The sequence below is a fragment of the Sceloporus occidentalis genome, unplaced genomic scaffold, assembly GCF_023333645.1.
Source record: "Sceloporus occidentalis isolate IW3139 unplaced genomic scaffold, rSceOcc1.0.p SCAF_4, whole genome shotgun sequence".
Lineage (NCBI taxonomy): Eukaryota > Metazoa > Chordata > Lepidosauria > Squamata > Phrynosomatidae > Sceloporus > Sceloporus occidentalis.
This window is the reverse complement of record NW_028316984.1, coordinates 152,328,769-152,354,539: the sequence shown is the minus strand read 5'-3', so window position 1 is coordinate 152,354,539 and position 25,771 is coordinate 152,328,769. Positions and strand designations below refer to the sequence as shown.

The following is a 25,771-nucleotide window of genomic DNA, read 5'->3' as shown; positions in this document are numbered from 1 at the left end:
GCAACTTCTATCCTCTGTGGCTCCAGCAATAAATGTCTTTTGTTTGTTCACTGAAGACTAATTGACTGTGTCTGGAAGGCAGGGTTCATCTGGTTCTGACACCAAGGTTCCAACACATTAGCCCTTTTACTTGCTTATATATAGAATCACTTGGGATATTTGGAAGCATCTTTCATAAACAAATAAAAAGTGGCCCCTTCACATTCGCTGGTGTTAGGAACACAAGACTCCCATGAAAGTGGAAAAAATGCAAATTAAAAAAACACCACTTTTTTAAACTGAGAGGACACCTCTCTAGGAATCACTAGTCCTCCAGTGCAGTTAACGATATGGTCAACTTTCACCAGAGGTTGACCACAGAATCACATTGGAGGACCTACAAATGCCTAGAGAAGTGTCTCACTAGGTATCTCTTGGTCCTTCAGCATGACGTCTGGCAGAGACTGGCTGGAGGACATAGAGACATTCCTAGAGAAAACAAATAATAATCAAATGGGCAAAAGGCAAAGTCACAAATGTGGAAGGCCGGCTGTATACAATCTGTGATTTGCAGATCTTGTAGCATCTTTAAGACTAACTAAAGAAAGAAGTTGGCAGCATGAGCATTCGTAGGCTTAGAATAATAGAATTATAGAGTTGGAAGAGACCAAAAGGGCCATCCAGTCCAACCCCTGCCATGCAGGAAATCTCAATCAAAGCATATCCAACAGATGGCCATCCAGCCTCTGTTTAAAGACCTCCAAGGAAGGAGACTCCACCATTCTCCGAGGGAGTGTGTTCCACTGTCGAACAGCCCTTACTGTCAGAAAGTTCCTCCTAATGTTGAGGTGGAATCTCTTTTCCTGTAGCTTGCATCCATCCAACAATGGATGCAAGCTACAGAAAAAGAGATTCCACCTAAACATTAGTCTACTTCTTCAGGTGCATTTGAGGAAGCAGACTTAAGTCTATGAAAGCTCACGCTGCCAACTTCTTTCTTTAGTTAGTCTCAAAGGTGCTACAACATCTCTCTACATACTGATTCTACAGACTAACAGCTATATTTTGAACTCTAACTCACGGAGAAAGTTCTGCAGGCACAAAAAGTAAGATGACGAATTGTCTTCTTTTAAAAGGTGTTATTTTCCTCCTGACATTTTCTCACACATTTTTAATTACATTAAAAATAATATAAGGGTCACACTAGAACACATTTATATGGACAAGAGAGTAAGACAAAATAGATGCATAAAACTTATTTTCCCCACAAACAGATTTAAATATTTCTTAACACCATACCAGTATCTTATTAAAGGACTTCCCAAAAGTAATGTCTTCTGTACATATATTTTTTAAAGATTATTAATTAAAGACCAAAAGAAAATTTGTATCAACATAATATCTTTCTTGTGCCAACTTATACATCACAAAATATTGTGCAACTTCTTCACACATTTCCATCAGGAAAGATGAGATTAGGGAATCATTGGTTGATATTAAAGCAATGGAGTCTTCATAAAATTTAGAAAGTTTACTTTTTGAAGGCAATATATGACTTGTAACAAAACCTTCTGTTCCAACTAACTAATTACCAGAAACTTTAACTCTACTCAACATCCTGTTAAATTATATTATTTGAATTTGGGAGTGCAGAGGAATAATCTATAAAGGAAAATGTAATGTGTGTGTGTGTATGTGTGTCTGAAATCTCCCTCAAATGATTTTCCATTGGTTCTGTTGTAGTCTAACATGGCTATGATTTTGAAAATTATTACAGAATTACACAACAGGTTATATATTACATTTATTTAAATATATCCTTACAACTCTGAATTGGAGAAAGAATTGATGTCAAATAAGGAAGCATTACTGTCCAGAGATTATAAATGTCTGTTAAAGTTTTTTACACAGGATGAGGTGGTAAAAGAAAATATGATTAAGTGATCACAGAATGTGGGTCACACTCTTAGTTTAGATCAATGGGAATATACGTGGAAGAAGAGATTAGGTTATACTTGTCAAAATGTGAAAGAAAGCTACTATAAGATTTATTTTAGGTGGTATCTAACACACGATAGGCTGTGCAAAATGTATAAGAACCATACAAACATATGTTGGAAGTGTGGGAAAGAAAAGGGTTCACTTTTCCACATGTGGTGGACATGTGAGATAGCGAAAAAATTTTGGAAGCAAATCTATTTTGAAATTAAAATACAGGTAATCTTTAAAATTGATTTGAAATTGGATACCACGAATTTTGTTCTGTTAAATATGTTAGATGAAGACATAGAGAGAAAAGTTGGTCAAACAATTTTTATATGTTATCAACCGCAAGAATAATTTACGCAAGGAACTGGAAGAAAGAAGAAATTCCATCAATTGAAGATTGGTCCTTTAAACTCTTAGATCTCCTGGAAATGGACAAATTATCTAAAGGATTAGGAATGGATCCTTGTTATACACTGGGGTTTGGTTCCAAGATCCCCCGTGTATAACAAAATCCGTGTATGCTCAAGTCCCATTAAGTATAATGACATAGCAAAATGGCGACCCTAATAAAAATGAAATATCAAGGTAAATTTATACTTTTTTGAAACATTTTCAAACCGTGTATGCTTAAATCCGTGTATAAGAAGGGCCGACTGCACAAACAAATTTAAACAAGATTGGGAAGAAATAATAAACTATTTAAAAAAAGAAGTGGGGAAAAATATAATTATGGTATTAGATACTGATTAAAGTATAATTTAAGCTGATAATGTTAATTATTTGAATTAATGTGCATTTAAAGTGTATCCAGAGATAATGAAATCTTTTATGGGTTATGAAGCATGGTGTTATATTATGAAAGTAAAGAAGGAAGATTTAATTTGATTAAATACCAGATGGACAAAAAGAAATTGCAAAATGAAATTCAATACAGAGAAATGTAAGGTACTGCACTTAGAGTGTGGTGGAGTCTCCTTTGGAAGTCTTTAAGCAGAGGCTGGATGGCCATCTATCGGGGATGTTTTGATTGGGATTTCCTGCATGGCAGGGGTTGGACTGGATGGCCCTTGTGGTCTCTTCCAACTCTACAATTCTATGATTCTAAGACAACTATGAAATATCTCTAAGTAAGGAAGTAATTAATGTGTTTGTTTTGTTGTTTGTAATTGTTTGGTGTATAGGGATGAATGGAATTGGTATGTATTACTTTATTTTTGTATTTGTGATTTTAAATCAATAAAACAATATTTAAAAAAATACATCCTTCCAAAAGATGGTAAATATAAGCAATGTCACCAAAAGTGTATAAAATCAGCATTAACATTACTACATTTCCAGTAATTTGCATTTCTTGTTTTATAAATCTTTTTTAATTTTGAAATAACACTGATGCACATTTTTAGTAATATTTTTCTTAATATATCACATAGATATGCAGGTGGTTTGTTTGTGCCAACATTTTTCTTCAGAAAATTGAAACTCCATGGCAGTTCACAGCTTACATTAAATTTATCACCTGCAGACTTTCTCTTCATTGGTTACCAAAATTCAGTGTACAGAATCTTACAAATGTATAGAATGCAGTTAATCATCCATTTGCATTATCAGAAGTTTTTCTTCTTTCCTCTAATTAAAAATGGATAAGTTCTGATTTTGCTAGTCTTACCTCAAGTTGAGTAAATATCTTCTTGATATGTCTAAAACATCCTTCAGCAATTTCCATGTCTTCAGTGTAAGATCGTCCTTTGAAAATTGGCTGAGGGGCATTTGCAAAATACTGGTGAAAAGGAAAGAAGCTGCAGATATCAGCAACATCAGGCAGTTTGCTGCCTTTAACTTTCACTTTGCTCATATACTCTTCCCAACGAGACATTACCTGCAAAAGAAAGAAAGAAAGAAAGAAAGAAAGAAAGAAAGAATTACGGCATTTGCAATCTTACATTTACAGTGGCCAGAAATCAAGGGCTTTTTGTACACTACAAAAATATGGTGGCTTTTCCTCCCCCCACACACTGCAGTACCTTCTAATGCCCCCATTTCACTTATGAAGGCCAGGGGTTCCTAGGCAAGATGCAGGGCTGCAAGTGGAGTGATCCCATGGGAGCACTTTCTACTCATACATGAGATTCTTTGCATCTTCGTTTATGGGCTTACAACACCCATCATTAGTTACCAATGCTAATCTACATCCTAAAATGTTCACAGACCCATTCGATGTATCCTTTTTGTTTTATTTTGGTTTTTTTCTTCTTCTTTTGGTCAAAAAGTGTGGAACAGTTTAAATAGGGATTCACCAAAAATTAGACACAAACAAAGTATTTTATTTTCTTTCAGAAAATGTCTCTCATCTTCAAGGTAGGTTATTACTCTGAAATATATAATAAAGAAAGAGAACTAGAGAGGATAGGTCAGTTCAGACTCCTCACCAACTTTCATGCAAAAGCAAAGACGCTGACCTTTCTGATTATGATTCATCTCACATAGCATTAAAACAACAGTAACGTATGAACAACAGCATGATTATAGTTTCAATGGTCACTTCTATTTTAAAGAGAAACCTAACTGGTTTGTCAGTCCATATTCTGAGAATTTTGTGCCACTTCCCCCACAATACTCCTTAATGTGCTGTATTCCTTTCTGCAATTTGTTTTGGTTGTGCTCCTTGGAACGCTGGATACAATATAACTATGTGGGCCAGATGTCTCTGCCAATACAAAGGTAATCCCACCTGCCAAAGTCCACCATGATTGGAAATCAAAAGCTCTACTGCTAAGGCTGACCTGCTGGTGGTTCTGTGCTGGTAGTTAGGATTGTAAATAAAGGGACTTTAGGGGCATATCAATGATGACCAAAGTTCTGCTCAGACATAAACTTCCTCCTATCATCAGTCCTACACTCCACAACAGAAGCTGTATATAGTAACAGAACTGGTATAGTAACTTCACACAGACTGGAAACAAACCAGCTGCCCCACATCTCCTGCCCTGGCTCAGCTGTGAATGTAGGATAAAGGATTGCTTTTTCTTACCTGATATAAAAAGAAATGGCCAGCTGTTTCACAAGTATAGGAAACATCTCCTGGGACCCCCAGACTTTCTTGCAATCGCCCAACTTCCCGCAGAAGCTCTAACCTCCGAGCCAGAACATAGTTTACTCTTCCATACCTGCAGATCAAAACAACCCAGTAAAGAATGAGAGATGCATGTGACCCCCCCCCTTTTTTTTTTTTTTGCTGGCTACTGACATGATTTATCATTATGAAAAAGAATGCATGGATAAAAATACAAAGATAAAGATTAAAAGAATCATGCCACTAATGACACATTTGGTAAAGTTGGTCAGAGTCCTCAAAAGCTTATACCAAATAAAATTTTCTAGACTCTTCATTTTTTTGTCACAACAGTCTAACATGGCAAGCCCCCCCCCCACACACACACACAATTAATGTAACTAACACAATGCACTAAAGGGAAATTGTATTTCTGAAATGACTTTCCACATTTTATGCCAGATCATGTCAAAGCAAGTTTTCAGAGCTGTCCTTTCATGAAGTAGTAAATCTGCTTTCTGCCTATTCTTTTAATTATGTATGTTATTCATTCTGTGGATGTTTCAAAGGCAGTTGTGATGGGGCATTGGAATCCACAATACAAAGTCAAACAACTCTCCAGTTAAACACAAGCTCATGGCTTGCGTGGAGTAGTATAATTAATTAAGTTCTTTTATAAGAGAACTGTTGACTTATAGGCAAAATATTGAGAGAGAAAATTTGACTGAACAATATGGTATATAAAGTCACCATGTCATAACTGAAGTCACAAAGGGCATCTTTATTATTGCTATTTTATTTACTTAAGTTTTTAAAAGTATTTTTATTTATACTGCAACTTTCAGGATAAAAATCCTTCTAAGGTACACAAGATAATCCTTTTCTTTCCATATTGCATGCTCACAAGACTGTATTTCATTTTAGATCATGCACAATCCAAAATGTACTCTCTTCTTAAAATAAACATTTCTAGTCATTACTGTGCTTCCAGCTACCACTGGAGCTATGGACAGGCTGCAGTACACAGAAATGAAGGCCTGTTACAGACAGGCCAAAATAAAGCTGCTTCGAGTCACTTTGGAGGTAAGGTATTTCAATGATGCATGCGTCCTAAGAGTCCAAAAGCCGCACCAAAGCTGCACTCCAGTCCTTAGAAATGGAGTGTGGCTTTGGTACAGCTTTTGGACTCTTAGGACGCACGCATCATTGAACTACCATACCTCTAAAGTGACTCGAAGCAGCTTTATTTTGGCCTGTCTGTAACAGGCCGAAGTGATCTTAACTGTGCACAGAAATCAAGATTTGAATCAATAGCCAATTGCCACTATAAAGACAAAGATGAACAAGTTTTTTCAACCAGCCTTGTGCCTATGTGGGATGGAAAACTAGAGAAAATTCAACACAGAGACATATCAAAATATCTTGTCTGTTTGCATGATTTGGTTTTTTTTTACTAGCTACGTCTTCACCTGCTGAAATCCTTCTCTGTCTCCAGTTCTTCCTCTCCATGACCAAGACGCAGGAGGTGACGCTCATCAATGTCTAGAGCCATGATTTTCTCAAACAGCTGGTTCAAGGCCTAAAGATTGACAAGAGCAACAGAAAGAGTGGATTTTAGAAATCTAGATGCTATTACAGGGGAATCCACCATGCTAGAAGAATCACTCCTATTTTGGTAAGAAGCAAAACCAAAGCAATTATGAAGGGGATATTTACAGCATAACACTAGTCACCAAAAGGAAAGCCTGCTTTGTGGTGCCAAAGTTTTAAAGAAACAGCTTTCAACCCAATTTGAACTTAGTACAAAATGTAAACCTGTGAAGAAAAATCCTAGTTTGTTTTTACCAGGGATTGCAGTAACCACATGACCTGTGCGTTAAATTCCTATGCAAGCAAAGTGATATTCAAAATTCCACAACAAAGGCTTTTACCATATATGGATTAAGCAATGACAGATGTTCCTCCTAACAGTAAGAGGTGTTGGACAGTGGCACACACTCCCTTGGAGTGTGGTGGAATCTCCTTTTATGGAGGTCTTTAAACAGAGGCTGGATGGCCATCTGTCAGGGATGCTTTAATTGTGATTTCCTGAATGGCAGGGGGTTGGGGGTTGGATTGGATGGCCCTTGCGATCTCTTCCAATTCTGTGAGTCTATAGATTATAGCAAAGTCTTTGACTGTACAGATCATGAAAAACTATGGCTCGCTCTTAAAGTTCGATTATCATGATGCACCGTAACCTGTACTCAGAACAAGAGGCTACTGTCAGAAAATGTAACTGAATGGTTTTCAATTGGCCTGGGGATCAGACTATCTATCACCTTATCTGTTTAACTTGCATGCCAAAAACATTATATGTAAAGCAGGATTAGATTCAGAAGATGGAGGTGTGAAAACTGGAAGAAGGAACATTAACAATTTAAGATATGCAGATGACACCATACTACTAGCAGAAAACAGCAAAAACTGGAACAATTACTTTTGAAAGTCAAGGAAGAAAGTTCAAAGGCAGGTTTACAGCTGAACATTAAGAAAAAGAAAAATAATGACCACCAATGACGTCCATAACTTTAAAGCAGACAATGGAGACACTAAAATAGTTCAAAATTTTCCATACCTAGACTCAAACATTAATCAGAATGGAGAGTGCAATCAAGAAATCTAGTCCTAGCTAACTAGGACTTGGAAAGACAGTTATGGAGGAACTAAACAAGATCCTGAAGTGTGGATATACAGCTGAATATTAAAATTATATCTAACTTTCCAAAAGGGGTCTGTCTAACATTTAGCTTTCAACAGTAGGCTTCTGGGAAGCCCACAAACAAGATAGGAAAGCCCTGGCATTTTGAATAATAACATTTGTTATTTAGAATCACACTTCCAATGAACACCAAGACTCAGTTAGCTGTGGCAAGCACCTCACTTCATGAAGGGTCTTAGAACATGAATGGCCAAAAGGGTCTCAAAACATGGAATTAGGGCCGAGCAAGTATATATAGCAGACATTAATTAAGTAACTTGATCCCAACCCATTTAAATGTTAACATCAGTAGTCTAAATTGGAGTTATTCTTCTATGCACAGTGCATTGGATCGCTTATCCCCTAAACCATCAATACTGTATTACACATTTCCCTTACCTGGCAAGCCAATGAAGCAAACAAGGGTGAAGGACACGTAACATGACAAGGATAAACGAACTTACATACAAGGGAATGTTGTTTGGAGATGGCTGCATAATGAATGTATAGTGTTACCCGTCTTCTGCTGAGAGGTTACATCAAAGCCAAAAACCTCCCAATTCAAATTCGCAAATTTGGAAGGACAAAAAAAGAATATTGCCTTCCCCACTGGATCATTGTTAAGTCTCATCACTTGCTCTGAAACTAAAGTGAAGGATGCTGTGAGGAACAAAAAGCAAATTTACCTGATTTGAATGTGTAACAATAAGGGTCCTTTGTTCAGGAAAGTTGTGATAGAGATTAGATATTATCTGGACTGCTACATCAGTTTTCCCTGTTCCAGGTGGTCCCACAACCTATAAAAAGAAATAGGAGTATACAAAGTATTTTAATCACTTGGACGAAAGAAATGTTGAAAAAGTATAAATTGGCCATGAACAGTTCAGAGTGAAAGTCTATGACATAGCTGTGTTAGTCTGGAAAATCAGTATGCAACGGGATCTTGCAGCACCTTTGAGACTAACTGAAAGATAAAAGTTGGCAGCATGAGCTTTTGTAGACTTAAGTCTACTTCCTCAGATGCATTTTGTGGAGTGGAAAACTCAGGAACAGACCTATATAGCAGTCTGTGTGTGACAAAGCCCATAGGAATGTAAAACGATGTGGAGTTTTGGTGTTCTGAGGTCCCAAGTTGAAATACCCAGGAAGATTGAAGTGTCCTGTAACTGGTTTTTATATATTCCCATTCCTAGTGCCTGATTTATATCAATTTATCATCTGATGCAGGGAGATCTTTCAGTTAGTCTCAAAGGTGCTGCAAGATCCCTTTGCATACTGAAAAATAATTGTTACTCCCCCATTTGGAACAAAACAGCTATCACCAACTAAAGAAGTATTTTTTTGCTCAACTGACACACATCTCTTCTTATCAGAAAAAAGCCCAATATTTTTCTTCTTTCTCCCATTTTCTTCAGTGAAAACTATGAAACTATTCAGTGTTAAAGAGCATTCCAAACCTTTAGTGCTGAGCGGCAGTTAAGAATTACACATATTTCAGAGATCAGCTATTATTTAAAAAAAGCAAGTTTTCAAAATTAAAAGATTAAGCATGAAGTGATATGTATTATTACCATAGTCAACCCAGGTTGCATCCCTGCTCGTATAGCTTCAATTTGGGTATGAGTGAACTGAATTGTATTGCTACAGAATTAAAGAGAAATAAATATGGTTAATCCAAGAACATGGTACAGTACAGCAAAATTATATCTGCAAGACAATCTTTATGAACATCTTTTTCAGACTTGGCAATCATTTTAGTCAAGGAGACTTGAACTTGCTAATACAATGGCTAAGATCCTATATAAAAGACATTCAAGTGTAAATCCTGGTTATGTCAGCGCATGTACTTTCAAGAATGCTGCAGAAGTAGGTATCCTGTACTTCCTCATACAACATCCTCCTCTTTCTGCTCTGTAACAGCTGCTGGAAGCATGGTCATAATCAGAGCTCCATCCCTTGGCAACTGTTCAGTTTTAGGAATGTCCCCCCAGGCATGTTCTTGCTGCCCTTACACACGAAGGAGTAGCCTTACACTTTCCCCCCACAGTTACTTCTTCCCTAGCTGCACAAAATCAGCCAAAATATACCAGAGTGTATCTCCACTGATGAACAGTTGCTGGGAAAAAGATGTGACCAGGAACCCCTTGCCTGCTGTTCCACAGTTGTGAGGATGTCAGGACAAAAAACTTGTGTTGATGGCACAAATGTGCTGGTGGAGTGCATTTGTGGATCTGGACCACTGCTTTTTTTCAGAATGTGGGAAGATGAAGGAATTCACATATAGCAAGAGAAATCTATTCCTGCCTCGAGGGCTGGGATGACACCACTGTACTCCCAAATCATTATAGGGCCCTTCTAAAATTATTACATTATGGTTCTTCATATGTAATTAGGATACCACAAAGCTACTGAACAAAATAACCCATTTGATCAATGTCAAAAGTCATATGTTATCACCAAGCTTGAAAAGACTGGGCATTTACTGCCAAGTATCATTTTAATATGCATGAGTACATGGACAACCAAAATTCCCAAAGAATATATTCAGAGTAGTAATTACTAAACAATACAACAAATTTTTAAAAAATAACTCTGATTAATCAGTATTAAAAAGGTACATGTCAACTTCATTTAAATACTATGTGTCAATGGGCTATCAGCACTATTTACCATTACTGCCAATTTATACTTAAGATATATTAAATAGTCTGATTATTTCAAAATTAAATAATGATAACTGACATCACACGAAGAAGAAAAGGTCAGACCATGGGGATGTGATTATATGTTTTAAGCTCTTTTACCAACAGACATATCATAATGGAAATGCCCTCAATATCATACTTTATATGATTCACCTATCCCACACACTATACAAAGTTAACAAGAGATTTTACCGTTTTGGTTGATTGTATGGGTAAGGTCCTCTGTTGGGGATAACATGTGGCTCAACAATCAACACTCTGGGGTCTTCTGCTCTTTCTTCATCATACTCTTTGCGTTTCTTTCCCACTTCATTATCAACTGGAAATGTTATTCTATTGGATAAAATTATTTTTCAGTTTCAAGTATTCCTTAAGTGAGTCTATTTCTCCAACAAACAATTTTCAGACACCGAGTAGCCCTCTGTACCCTCAAACCTTATGACCTTTACAGCAAAATGGAGATAGCAGTATGATGCAGGAAATATGTAACCTGAGATGACTGAAGACTATGAAAATGCAGTAAGATTCCTTTATTTATTTTAAAGGATTAATATTAACAACTGGAATGAGGACTTAGTTCTATATACAGGGAACAGTTGCTTGAGACATTGGCAGCACAAGATATCCAAGATACCAGTAAAAAGAGAGAGCACAGGAGGGGAAAATTAAGAGATTACAAATGATAAATTTTAAAATGCAAAGATAGGAACAGATGTTGAATAATATTCTCACAGTAATGAGAAGACTTCAGACAACTGTCCAGCTCATAAGTCATGTGCTGCTGCCTTGAACAATAGGACACAAAGACCATTCCTATGAACTCCACTAGAATAGATGCTGTAAAGTTTCAATAATAGCAACTTGCTTTCATGAATCCAATCCATAAAAGGGCAGGTGGCATATACTGAATTAGCAGTGTGAAAGATCACTTTTGGGGATTGTAGATCACCATCTTTCCAAAGCAATGCACACATTACAGGGATTAGTGTACTGGCTTTTATTCCTGTGCTAGGCATGGGGTGTGAATGCACAGAATCATAGGCGGGGTACAGACCGCCGCTTTGCGGCGGTCTGCCACCGCCGCCAGTAGGTCCGCGGGGGAGCCGTAGCCTTCAGACGGCCCGACTCCCGCGCGGACCGAAAAAGAAGCTCCAAAATGGAGCTTCTTTTACCGTCGCATTTGCGACGTAGCGAGGCGCCAGGGGCGCGCTCGCTACGTCACAAGCGGCGCGACGCGTACGGACGCTCAGCATCCGATACGCAAAGATGGCGGCGCCCATGTGGAAGGGGCGTCGCCATCTTGTACGTATAGGATACGTACTAGGGTTAGGGGGGTGCGGAAGCACCGCCCCTTCCTAACCCTAGTACGTATTCTATACGTACTAAATGGCGGTATGTATCCCGCCATAGAGTTGGAAGAGACCACAAGGGCCATCCAGGCCAACCCCTGCCATGCAGGAAATCCCAATCAAAACATCCCCGACAGATGGCCATCCAGCCTCTGCTTAAAGACCTCCAAAGAAGGAGACTCCACCACACTCTGAGGAAGTGTGTTCCACTGTCCAACAGCTCTTACTGTCAGGAAGTTCCTCCTAATGTTGAGGTGTAATCTCTTTTCCTGCAGCTTGCATCCATTGTTCCGGGTCCTGTTCTCTGGAGCAGCAGAAAACAAGCTTGCTCCCTCCTCAATATCACATCCTTTCAAATATTTAAACAGGGCTATCATATCACATCTTAACCTTCTCTTCTCCAGGCTAAACATCCCCAGCTCCCTAAGTTGTTCCTCAGAGGACATGGTTTCCAGACCCTTCACCATTTTAATTGCCCTCCTTTGGACATGCTCCAGTTTTTCAACATCCTTTCTGAATTGTGGTGCCCAGAACTGGACACTATATTCCAGGTGGGGCCTGACCAAAGCAGAACATAGTGGCACTATTACTTCTCTTGATCTAGACACTATACTTCTATTGATGCAGCCTAAAATTGCATTGGCCTTTTTAGCTGCTGCATCGCACTGTTGACTCATGTTCAATTTGTGGGCTACTTGGACTCCTAGATCCCTTTCACACATAGTCTCGTTCAGCCAGGTGTCACTCATGCTATATCTGTGCATTTCATTTTTCTGCCCTAAGTTCAGTACCTTACATTTCTCCGTGTTGAAATTCATTTTGTTGGCTTTGGCCCAGCTTTCTAATCTATTAAGGTCATTTTGAATTTTGATCCTGTCCTCTGGGGTATTAGCTACTCCTCCTAGTTTGGTGTCATCTGCAAGTATGCCCCCAATTCTTTCATCCAAGTCATTGATAAAGACAGAGGCAGATTCTATCGCACACCTCCATCCCTGGGCAGTACTCATCCCTTACCCAACCCAGGCTTCTCCTGGACTTTTTAAAGAATGGGATTTTCCAGTTCTTTAAAAGACCCAGGAGAAGCCCACTTTGGGTATGGGATGAGTACTGCCCAGTGACAGAGCTGTGCGATAGAATCTGTCCCTGTGTGCTTACACCCCGTGCCTAGCATGAAAATAAAAGCCAGTGCGCTAATCTCCATAGCCTGGCTAGAATCCAGTAACATGTTTCTGTGAGCGAAAATGGGAGTGATTCTCCTCAATTTCCTGCTCTTACAGGCCTCAAAAACCTTCTGGAGTCAGTTTTCAGCACAGGAAAGTTTCTGGCTGGGGACTGGGAAGCACTACTGCGAACATATCACTGGATTCAGCCTCCTGTCACATGCATTCTATCATGAATTAGCATGCTTCCTCTATGACAGAGATACCCATGCAAAGAAGAATGAGGATCAGAAAAGAGAAACTCTAACAACTAATAGATACATACATATTTTATTAAAAACATTCATACTTCTGGAAATTTCCATTTTGATTTTCCTGACTCATCAACACATTCCTACATTTGAAAATGTTTCCCTTTTATGGGTAACAATCTACTGATATCCTCTGTATGTCAGTTTGTACTTCAGTTTCTTGACTGTTATACTGAGAAGAAGATAGAGCAGTGATGGCAAAACCTTTAGAGACCAAGTGCCCAAACTCAAGCGCATTTCTGCGCTGGGTGTTACCAGGGAGGGGGGGACTTCCTGGTACTGGACTTCCCTGGAGACAGCTGAAGGCCCAGGAGGGTGGGGGGAAGAAGAGGAACAGGTATGTGCCTGTTCCACCTACTCCCCCCCCCCCCCCCGGGATCTTTAGCTATCTCCGGAGAGGTAGCTAACAGCACAGGAGGGTGGGGGAAGAGGAAGAAAAGGCACACGCCTGTTCTTACTATTCCCCCTCCCTCCCGTCTCTCCATGTGCCCTCAGAAATGGCTTTGCATGCCAGAAAGGGCACACATGTCATAGGTTTGCCACCACAGAGATATTACATAACGGAATGAAACTCAGCAGTTTGAGGGAGTTGTAAGTTACCTAAATGGAGGAACTTGAAGCGAAGGATCTTCAACTGCTACTTGAATGCTGTATCCAGGAAAGCTGGCTCTTAAGTGATCAATGGAAAGGAAAGTATCATTAAAATCCAGGGAGGCAATCTGATTTGGCATTTTTGAATAATGAGCACTACTTGGATCTCCATAGCCAAGGATAATATCATGTAACCAATCAGGAACCACACAGTCGGTATTCATCAAATGCCTTATTGTTTCCAGAACAGCCTGCAATGATACAAAATATGAGTAAATGATACATTTGTAACCCAGCCTGAAACAGTTAATGTCATGGGGCTATTCAGGCATTCTGGAAAAGTAATTCTTTTCCACTGATGGGTTTTTAGTTTGGTCAGATTGAATGAGTTACTGTATTTTTTGCTGACATCAGCCCACAAAGAGCTTGTTCAGCAAAATGAACAGTATTTATATACAGCCTCTAACTACTGAACTATCCCATTAGCAGGAGCAATTTCAGTTCAGTTCACAAAAAATTGTTTTTTTATATCATCTGCAGAGAAACACTAACCAGAAAAAGAATGTTGCTGTATGCATTCATCAGCAAACATACTATTTGTAGGCAACACTGCAGGGTGAATATTCTATAAGCAAAAAAAGAACAATCTCTCCTTCACCCTATCATATCATCATCTGCCTTCCCACAGCTTCATTCTTCAAGCCATTTCTGGCCAGGGAACAATTTGAAAAATGAGGAAGGGGGAACAGAGGGGGTATTATGGCAGAGATTGGTCTTTGCGTTTTCAAGAATTGCTTGGAGAACATTTTCTGATCTTTTCAATGTCTTATCAAATTAAACAATGACTTATTGTTATAAGAACATTATAAGCCTCGGGCTCTTCCTCTACTAGTGGTCACATACAGCTCCCAACTGAGACCACTCAGGCACATCATCAATAAACTACAACCCATTCTGGACAATAATGCTGCTCTTTCCAGGAGGCTTGGTGGCTGATCTTTACTTGCCTACAGACAGCCTCCAAACCTCAAACAGGTACTTTTCTACAGGAGGACATGGCAGATGGGGACACAGGTACTAAGCCTTGCTACAAACTAAGATGCCAACTCGGATAGTACATTTATCCAGGAAATGCTATCACAAGACCTAATGACAGCACCCACAATATTAGGGGGACTTTCACGTGCTCATCCTCCAATGTGATTTATGCCATACTATGCCATCAATGCCCATCAGCACTACATCAGGCAAGCAGGCCAGTCCCTGCACCAGAGGATAAATGGACATAAATCAGACATCAGGAATGGGAACACACAAAAACTAGTGGCAGAACATTTCAATCTCCCTGTGCATTCCATCTCAGACCTCAGAACAGTGGTCTTGGAACAAAAGAACTACAAAGGCAGATTTGAAAGAGAAATGACAGAATTGGAGTTCATCTACAGACTACAGTCCCTAAGCAATGGATTGAACAAAGATAATGGCTTGCTGACACACTACACATATTTCAACACTATCTGACCCCATCCTTATGGGGGCATCCTACACTCATCTATTCTCTTCATTTACAGGCTAGTTTCCAATGCCAAACTGGACTTGCCACTTCATTTCCATACAAAAATGATTTTTAATTTGAATTGACATTCTCACATGCCAATGACACATATACAGTGTACCCATGCCATATGCAGGCACACCATACACGGCTTTAACCTTATGTAGAAGGCAAGCCCTGTTTAAAACAATGGCGGGCACCCATTCTTTTAAATGGGTTTTGCGCACATAATTATTTAAAACATTGTCTAAAAGTTGCTTCAGGCTCTGTATATAAAGCGTATATTGAACCATATATGAATTTTGTTTTAGCCTTGGGTCTTATCTCCAAGATATCTCTCATTAGGTATGTATATGCAAATACAGGAATTCCAAAATCCAGAAACATCTGAAAGCCAAAACACTTCTGATTCCAAGCATTTTGCATAAGGGTTACTTAACTTTTATTTAAATGTGGTCTACAATACTGCACTAAAGCACAGTATACACAGTGAGAAGAACAAACATCTAATCCCAAACAGGACAGTGACACTCCCAGCTCAGGATGACAAAATACATTTTCTTGAGGAAGAGTGTTCAAATATCATAGTACACAAAGGTTTGAAACAGTGCACAGTGCTGCCAACATCTCCAAGGCTCTGTGAGAAGCTGTCTGTGATTCAAGTGGCGTTAGTATGATCAAAAGTCCAGCGTCACTGGAGACCCCTCCACTATATTATCTGGTACACAGAGAGGACTGGGAAGACGAGCTCAAATTAAAGCTTGCTAACAAACAGAACAAGCAGCCTGAGTTATCTAGTCACTAGCTTGGGATGTTCATACTGAGAGATTACTGCAATCCTTATCTCCCCTGAACTGAGGAAAAGGAATTACTCTGGAGAAAAAGTGTGTGCACTTCTAGATATTTACCAGGGGGCGAGGTGACGTTGGATCCTACCTCCCTAAATAACTATCGAACAGTCTCTAATCTGCCCTTCCTAAGTAAGGTCCCAGAATAAGTGGTCACAACATCACTCAAGGTTCTCTTGGGTAAAATGAATTATCTGAATCCACTCTAATCTGAGTTCATACCTAGTAACAGGATAAAAACAGACTTGTGTGGCTTGATGGATGACTTACACTGGGAGTTGGAGAGGGGAAATGAGTCCTTATTGGTTCTCCTGAATCTTTCAGCAGCATATGATACCATCAGCCATGGTATCCTTTTGGATCATCTGGCTGATATGGGAATTGGGGGCATTACTTTGCAGTGGTTCCAGTCTTTCTTGGCTGAACAGTCTCATGTGGTGCTGGGGGACTGTTACCCAGCCTTTGGGCCATTAGCCTGTGGGGTTCTACAGGGGTCACTATTGTCCGCTATTCTTTTCTATATCAGCATGAAGCCACTCGGAGAAGCCATTCAGAGCTTTGGAGTTGGGTGTCATCAATATGCTGGTGACAGTCAGCACTCTCTCCTTTATAATTGATAGCAAGGAAGTTGTGGTAATACTGAATCACTGGATGGATGTAGTGAAGGACTGAATGCAGGTGAATAGACTGAGAATTAATCCAGACAAGAAGGAAGTGCTGCTGGTTGGAAGAAAACTAACCTGAGATTGAGATTGGGATTGCAGCGTGTCCTGGATGGGTTTGCTGTGCCTCTGAAAGATCAGGTTCATAACTTGGGGGTAGTTTTTGATCTAGCACTGCTCCTGGAACGCAAGGTTGCTAGGGTGGCTGGGAGTTCCTTTTTCCTGTTTTGGCTGGTGCGCCAGTTCTGCCCTTTCTTGCAGAAACAAATCTGGCCACAGTGGTTCATGATTTAGTTATCTCTTGATTAGACTACTGAAATGTTCTCTACATGAGGCTGCCCTTGAAAAGTGTGTGGAAGCTTCAGCTAGAGAAAAATGTAGCAGTCAGACTGATGTCAGGTGTGCATTTTAGAGACCATGTTACACTGGTTCTGCAAGATATGCACTGGCTTCCAATTTGCTTTGAGCTGAATTCAAGATGTTGGTTCTGACCTACAAAGCCTTAAATGTCTTGGAGTCAAGATATCTGAAACACTGGCTCCTCCCATATGAGCCTGACAGAAATTCAAAATCTTCAGAGGCGGCCCTGTTGTGTGTCCAATCACCTCGTGAAGTTGGGTTGGTAGGTATATGTAACAGAGCTTTCTCTGCAGCAGCACCTAAACCAAGGAACTCACTAACCAAGGAAGTTAGGCTGGGCCCACCTCTTTTAAGCTTCCAAAGGACAGCCAAACAGTGCTGTTCCGCATGGCATTCAATGTTTGAGATTGCTATTTTAGCTGTTTCAAAACTGGATCTACGCCTGTTCTTAAACTGCTTTTAAAATTTAAAATTTTTTATTTTTGCATTGTTTTAATTCGTTTTTATTTGTTCATCGCCTTGGGAGTCCTTGTGGGTTGGAGGCGATAAGCTCTCCTTTACTCAGTTAAATAAAACACTATAGTTCAAACATATCATATACACAATCATCAAGAGTTGAAAATTAATGTGATAATCCAACCAATCCAAGCCTCTCTGGCACATGCATTCCGTTCCAAGACAATATATTATTAAATATGATTGTGAATCATATTTGGTGGGCCCATTCCTCTTTTCCTTGGCAGTGGCTGGGGCATGTGGTGTGACAAAAGTTCTGTTGCTGCTGTTGCAGCAGTAATAGCAGCAGGCAGCCACAGCAGCAGGTAGCATCTGGTGCAGGCAGCAATTACTGCTGCTGATGCATTCTCATATTAATCTTCCCCAAGTTATTTTGTTAAAAATAACTTGCAAGTGTTTGCTCTGAAGCAATGCTGCACTAGCACTCTAGATGCCTTTGGGAAGATCCAGCTTCTCCAGAAACTATCCATCAAGTCCCACAGTTGGGCAAATAAATAAACTTCAATCTTGCATCCTCAAATATAAGTCCCGAATGCGAATAATGAGAGGAAATACCATATTATATACCATATAATAGTCACTTTACTGACTCTGTTTTATTAACTTTGTTTCCACTCAGGTATGTTTCCATTCAGGTATAATCATAATCTAAAATGTAGACATTGTCACCACAGCATCATGTTCTTTGCCCTGCATGCTTTTTACTATCTTTCACTGATGAAGAAGCCCATGAAGCTTCAAAAGTTAATGTGATATATTTTGTTCCTTTTAGTTGTCCTCATAAAGGTATCAGTACAGGATGGATTTTGGATTTCGTGGTTTGTCTATTTATAAGCACAGAGACTAAACCTGAGCCACATTAAACAGCATCCATAAAATGTCATGTGGGCAATTTTGGAGAATTTGCACTCTATCCTCATAGTGTAAACACTATGCAAATTTAATCTTACTTTGTTTATCTTTTATAGTGGTTTGTTGTCCTGAATCAGTGAAAATATCTGCTTGATATACCAGCATGTTCGTGACTTTGTATGAGATTTGCATAACAAGCGCTCCCAGCAGTTGACAGAAAGGAAAAGATGCAATCATACATTTATAATACAGTTATTTTTTTAAAGAAGGCCTGTTAAAAATGGCAACATTCTGTCTTTTTAAAATGTATTATTCAACAGATGACTAGCGTAAATGAAAGCAAGCTCCAAAATACTAATGTGGTGGCCACAAGCTATAAAAGGCAAGAGGGGTGACCTACCAAAAAGAAGTGCCGACTGTCATATTTAGCTATTGCATTATGTTTGTACTCCTACAGCTGTCATGTTTGTTTAATTTAGGAGACTACATAAGATTTTTCACATCCTCCTCCCTACAGGCTCAGAAAGAAATCAAGCTGTCTGCTATCTACTTGACACACTACCAACATTTGCCATTAGTGAGACCGACTTACCTTCTTTTCTACTATGTGAACAAGGAGGCATAGAGCAGCTAGGGATAACTTATCCTCCAGGACATAGCAATACTAAAAAGGGGTCTGAAACTAATCAATTGGTTTAATGTTTAACATGAGAAAAATATGAAATTAAAGAGACACTGTCAAATCATTTCTGTATTATCTGGTTGTCTAAGTGTGCTTTGCTTGCAAATAACCTTTTAAAACTTTGAATGCCAAACTTTAGTATTCAGAGAAGACTGGGCAATGTTTGGACCATCTGATGCAGCTTAACATCGTTTCAGAGGGGAAAGCAAATATCAGCCTAATTCTTTTGCTGACTACAATGATAGTAGATGTTCCAGTGGGATATACTTAATTTAAAAGTCACTATCTTATTGTTTATAAAATACAACTATTCTGCCTATATTGCTAAAAATTCTGATGTACCAATTAACCTGCCATCTAAAACTAATGCTGCTTTGCTCATTTGCCCTACTGCTGTGGATTCTGCCATACTTCAGGATTCCTAACATGTATTATTTTGCCATTAAATACTAAATAGGTTCATATTTAGGACTACAAGTTTACATCTCCCCCATGAATGGTATCACACATTTAGTCAAACTATGCCTGGAAATTAAGCAGTATAAAGAAATAATTAATACTACCAATAATTAACACAGTCCATATGCATACTAAATTCCTTCCAAAATTTTCTGGATGGTCAAGTGTTAAAGGTTGAGCCTCCCTTATCTGAAGCTCTTGGGACTAGAAATGTTTTGGATTTCAGATTTTTGTGTGATTTTGGAATGTTTGCATATATACAATCATATATCTTGGAAAAAGTACCCAAGCCTATACAGTCAGCCCTCTTTATCCATGGATTCTTTATCCACAGATTCAGCCATTCACAGCTTGAAAGTATTTTAAAAAATATAAACTGCAAAAAGCAAACCTTGATTTTGCCATTTTATGTAAGCGGACAGCATTTCACTATGCCACTGTATTTAATGGAACTTGAGTATCCACGGATTTTTATATCCATGGGGAGTTGTGGAACCAAAACCAGCAGATACCAAGCACCCACTGTATACTTTATACACACAGCCTGAAGGCAATTTTATACCTAATATTTTTAATAATTTTGTGCATGAAACAAAGCTTGTGTAAACTGAAATATCAGAAAACACACCCTCATGTGGACAATTTTGGAGGATTTCGGATTTCAGAATTTTGAATAAGAGATACTCAATTTCTTCCAATAGTTATCTGCAAAAAGAGAACACAGTATTCTAACTTACTTTAAAATTGTTTTCTTTTGGCTTTCTTCTCATTATTATATTAAATGTTTCATACACATCTTCTGCTGCATTTTGAATGGTATTGGTCATGTCCTGTTGATATTGGTTAGGATCCAAGAAAACTCTAAATGTTCTTGAGTCACCTTTAAGCCTTGGTTTGGGTTCTGGTCCTGTTCACATTGAAAGCAAAGTTTGTCAAACAAAGAAAATGATTGGTACAAAATTGCAAATGAAAAAGTGGTTCAAGATATGATGCTTTCTCTACAAATTATTCCATTTCTATTCTGTTCTGTTCTGTACACTTAACTATTCCCCCAAATCTGGAAATCAGGAAATGTACCGTGAACAGTATTTTCTCAGTATTTCTTCAAATAAACTACCTGATCAGTGACCTCTCTTTCAGAGGCCACATCTGTTCAAAACAATCTGGATAGGTGTGCCACAACCTGGCAGATCAAACCATCAAAGTTTTGTTTTGCCAACTCAACAACAAGGCTTCTCATAGTCTGTCTGGGTCACATATATTCCACCCCTCTGGGCTTTCCTACTGCAATAACAATGTACTTGCAATATAATTTAGGTCCAATCCACACTGCAGAAATAATCCAGTGTGAGACTGATTTAACTGTCCTGGCTTAGTGCTAAGCAATCCTAGGAACTGTAGTTCATTGTGTCATCAGAGCTCTGACAGAAAAGGATAAATGTCCCACAAACACTACAGTTCCCAGAATTCCCTAGTATTGAGCCTGGGCAGTTAAAGCAGTCTCAAACTGGATTATTACTGCAATGTATTTTGGACCATAGTCACACTTGCACAATGGCTGTTTGTGGTAGCATTTAATTGCATGTTTGTATTTCAATTACAAAGTTGTGTAAAGCTGAGAACATACCCTCTTCAATGACACGTCCTTTGTCATCCAACATGCCTTGGATTTCACATCCTCTAACATATACAAGGCCAGTCTGCTCAACAAATGGTTGCCTTCTATCAAATTTTGTACCATAGGGTTGTGTAGGCCGAACAGTAATTAAAAAGCAAACATCATGTTTACGCAGACCTAAACAGAATGGAAAAATAAAAATTTATTTGGCTCATTTCCTACTACACCCTTCAACAGATAAATCATTTCAGTCAGTGATAGTGATGTCAGGTTGTATGGGAATGGATTTCAAGAGACATTTATAAAGTTAGCCTGGAAAATTTCATTTTCATCAATTGGACCCATCATCAAGTGGCATTAACTTTTTTATACAAATTTGCAGCCTGCTATCCAAAGAGATCTCAGCCACGAATCCAACATGTAGCATTAAGAAGCAGGTAAGTACTTTGGTTAGTTTTGGTAGCAAACTTATTTGTGACTGCCAGTTCTCCTTACTAGTATTGGTTGAGCCCATGATCTGCCACATAATAAGGCAACGAGCATAAGCCTCTTAGCAGACCCAAGACAAGCTCAGGAGATATGCACTTTTCAGCATGGCATAAGGTGCGGGACCTTTAGGGGACAGGCTAAGAGGCTCAGTCATTGTGCCAGGACAGAACACCCTCAAAAACAGCAAGAAAGACTGTTGCCAGTTCATGTGCCTCCAAGTACAGCTGGGGAGTGAACCAATGACTCCATCAAAGGACCAATGGAAAAAAAGGATCAGCTTCTCACCTCACACTGAACTGGGATGCACACAAGGGCAGCAAAAATCTCTTGGTGCTCCTGAGGTGAGCCCTGTAGGAGGCAACAAGCTGATTCTTGTTGCAGAGGATGAGCAGGACTGTTTCCTGTTTTATACTCACTACAGTTTACACACAAGAACGTCTGCCACACATATGTTGGATTCATTTCTTTACTGGATTCATTTCTTTATTTTGTTCGATTTCTTATTGCTTATCATTCACTTTCAAGTCATTATTATTTCTCCAATTGTCTCTTATCAGTTGTAATACTACAACCAATTTACTAAGGAGAAGTAATTATAAGTGGTTGTCTAAAATAGCAAGAGAAGTGGTCTTGCCAGCGATTGTTCTGCTGGGGGGTGGAGGTGGCTAGGAGGCAGGTTTGGGGAATAAGGGGTCCAGATTAAACCTCGAGGGAACCTTGGCAGGCTGCACTCCCTAAAAATATTATTAATTTTCTTCCCAAATACCCAAATGCCTTCTCTGGCCTCCCCTGGGTAATATTAGGCTCTGGAAAGGCATTTTTCTCCAAAATTGCCTCCCATGCTTCCTAGAGGGTTGGCAGGACATTTTGGAGGAATTTTGTTTTCAATTATTTTTCTTTGAAAAAATATTTGGAGAAGCTGGGAGCCCAAAAACAACCCTGGGTATGTATATGGCCTGCAGGCCATTCTTTGACAACCCCTGATCTTGTTCTACTGCTAATGGCCTTTTGCTGATTTAAAAAAAAATCATTTTAAGTAGGCTTTATAGGCATTAATCTGCTGCAAAACTATTTTAACAGTTTCAGTGAGGATCCTCTCTATTTTCCTCTGCAGGTCTTAAGTCTCTTTTATTTAATAGACTATTTTAGTTTAGGTTTTTAAATACAAACATACACACACATATGGTGATTTAATTCATTACAAATATATTAGATGACTTGGACTCTTTTAAAGTAAAAATAGAGTATAAATGATATATATACACAGTATGCATGCATACTACAATGTAAATACAATTTCATTTCATTGAATTGTTCTTCAATTATTGATGTATTCTGTTTTATTTTTGTTGTATTTTGTGTTCATATTACCATTTCAGCTGCACAACACCATCTTTGGAAATAAGGAGTTTGAAAAATCTTATAAAAGTACCAAGCAGGAGTAAAAGCATCCCTTCCGCCACCATCAAAAAGTAACACTATCTTAGCCAGAAGACTATTGCATTCTGCATACCTTCCCACTCCTCCTTGATGTTGTCTCTAACATTCAAGTTGACTGTTACGTCTGCTCGGACTCTCATGGGCCAGTTTTCTCCTATGTTGGGTTTTGCTACCTCTATGACTGTGAAAGAGACAATGGGCTGTGCCATTCGAGCCCATCCTCCAAAGATAACACCACCATATTCAGATTGCCTGAAAGATAAAATTGAGATGCTAATTTTGCATTTGATTATTTTAAAGAGGCAAGTGATCCCATTTTGAGAGATAGGTGGGAAGTAAATCCAATAAATGAATAAGTGCACCCCATTACAAACATGTTCATGAATTATTTGGAAATATGTGAAGATTCAGAAGGGACCTGTGGCCACTGATTCAACCCCCTGCCTGACAGTAGAAAAAGGGAAGGAAATGAGATTCCTTACCACAACTTCTCTGGGCAATTTGGGCCCCCCAAAATTCCCTGCCTAACAGAAAATAAGGTTGCCAGAACCTGTTCAAGCATGGTAGAGACAACTTCTATCTACATAAAGCCTTTTAATTGTGGTAACTGTCTGATACTCCAGGAAGTATTTGTAGTGACAGGAGGTGTAACAGAGAAACAACTCATTAGAGAAAAACCATATGCTAGAAAAAGTCTTTCCTTATCCACCAAAATCAATACAACAAAATGCATTAATTACCATGGTTTCATCCTACTGACACTATCCTCTATGTCCTGCCTGATCTCATAGGTAGACTCTAGGCGAAAGAGGTTGAAATTTCGAAGGAGGTAGTCATGCAGAGTCAGAAACTGTAAATTCAATTTTGGGAGGGCAAGACAGCCTAGGAAAAAGAAAAAAAAAAAAGAAAAGAAAAGGCTCTGTCCTTGGTACACATTAACTGAACATCTCAAGATGACAGGAAATGTAACAGGTCCCTGGGTATTATAGGCCATTATGGGCAGGTTCATAAGGAAGGAGGTGCTTCTTCATCAGGGCCAGACCACCATGTTCTCTTCCTGAGGCAGAGAAATGATTAGTGCCACCACATTTATCCAAATCAGGTGATATTACCACAAGCCACCCAAGTTATTTTGACATGAGAGGGGGAAAACCACACAACTGCTTTATTTACTATGGTTTCATCCTAATGATGCTATCCTCAAAGTCAAGCAAGCAGCTCTGATATCAATAAATGAAAAGAAACCTTTTTTGCTTATGTAAAGTAGCAAATCTCACATACACACACATAAGTTAATTGTTCCTAAAGTTCTTTTAGTTGTCTAATATATGCATTTGTTTACTTTATTTTAGTATAGAACTACCGTTACTGAAATACTATAAATCATTTGTAATATTTATAATACAAATATTATAAAAATGTTATAACAATAGCAATAGCAAGTACATTTCTATACCAAAAACTATCAGGTCAGAATACACAAGGAAGCCATTCAAATCCCAAAACACCAGGACAATTTCAACAGGAAAGAAGAAACCCTTAAAGTAAACTCATGGACTGTTTACACAGCCCTGAAGGGGTGGCCTAGAGCTGCCTCTGTTACAGCCAGATTGGGGCCAGGGTGCAACAGCCACATTGCTGCAGCTTGGCGGAACTTCTTCAGGTCTGCATCGTATGTATGCAATGCTGAAGGAGTGCTGTGTCGTTGTGCACTGTGCAGTGTGGCATCATACCGCCCATCATACTGGGCGCAGAGCCAGGGTATGAGTCATGGAGACACCACACCCCAACTATATCCCAACTCTACCCCAAATTGGCGGTCTGCACAGCCTGTCAGTTTGGCTACCAGTCCTGAAAAACACCAAAATCAGAAGCCAGCAAATGCAAAGGAAAACCATTCAGGGTAAGGGGATAATGGATAATTAAGTAAATGGACACCCTGTAGGCCTTGCCATTCAAAAACAGCTGCAGTACTGGCATTTAACCACTGCACCACCAGGACCCCTTATAACATAAATATTATAAAAATACTTTCATGTCCAAATATACAGACATCATCACTTAAGAAAAAATAGGATCTCTTTAGAAATAATAAAGTAAGAAATGCAGAACAAGAACACACATGAGCACAGAATTCCTGAGCAGCAATGTATTCAATTGTCCCCAAAGGTTTAATAAGCGCACTTCTCTACTCCAAACTGAGATTAAGCAGATAGCTTTACATTTAAAACTAGAATGATATGAAAATCTACGTATGTTGCAGCAAATATACCTTCTCCAGAATAATATTCAGTTGGGACAATATTTTCATCCCAAATAATCTTTTCAGTGGGATACAGAGGCATTTGATTCAGCTGCTGAATTTGAGAAATTCGACGTTCATGCCGGGATACCTAAAAAGCAAATTTTTAAATAAT

The 25,771-nt window shown here is 38.9% G+C and overlaps 1 protein-coding gene across 4 annotated transcripts in view; it reads right to left on the bottom strand.

Moving 5' to 3' along the window:
* LOC149314863 (RNA helicase aquarius) overlaps positions 1-25,771 on the bottom strand; it is an 82,386-nt gene that overhangs the window by 15,999 nt on the left and 40,616 nt on the right. For all 4 annotated transcript variants that reach the window (XM_089522024.1, XM_089522025.1, XM_089522027.1 and 1 more), the window contains 12 exons: positions 25,627-25,747; positions 24,095-24,236; positions 23,428-23,606; positions 21,435-21,602; positions 20,545-20,714; positions 13,883-14,124; positions 10,655-10,795; positions 9,329-9,398; positions 8,444-8,554; positions 6,487-6,596; positions 4,997-5,132; positions 3,635-3,844 (listed from right to left, as the gene is read on the bottom strand). In XM_089522024.1, coding sequence (XP_089378150.1) covers positions 3,635-3,844; positions 4,997-5,132; positions 6,487-6,596; positions 8,444-8,554; positions 9,329-9,398; positions 10,655-10,795; positions 13,883-14,124; positions 20,545-20,714; positions 21,435-21,602; positions 23,428-23,606; positions 24,095-24,236; positions 25,627-25,747 — 1,800 coding nt within the window. The remainder of the gene's footprint in view (positions 1-3,634; positions 3,845-4,996; positions 5,133-6,486; positions 6,597-8,443; positions 8,555-9,328; positions 9,399-10,654; positions 10,796-13,882; positions 14,125-20,544; positions 20,715-21,434; positions 21,603-23,427; positions 23,607-24,094; positions 24,237-25,626; positions 25,748-25,771) is intronic.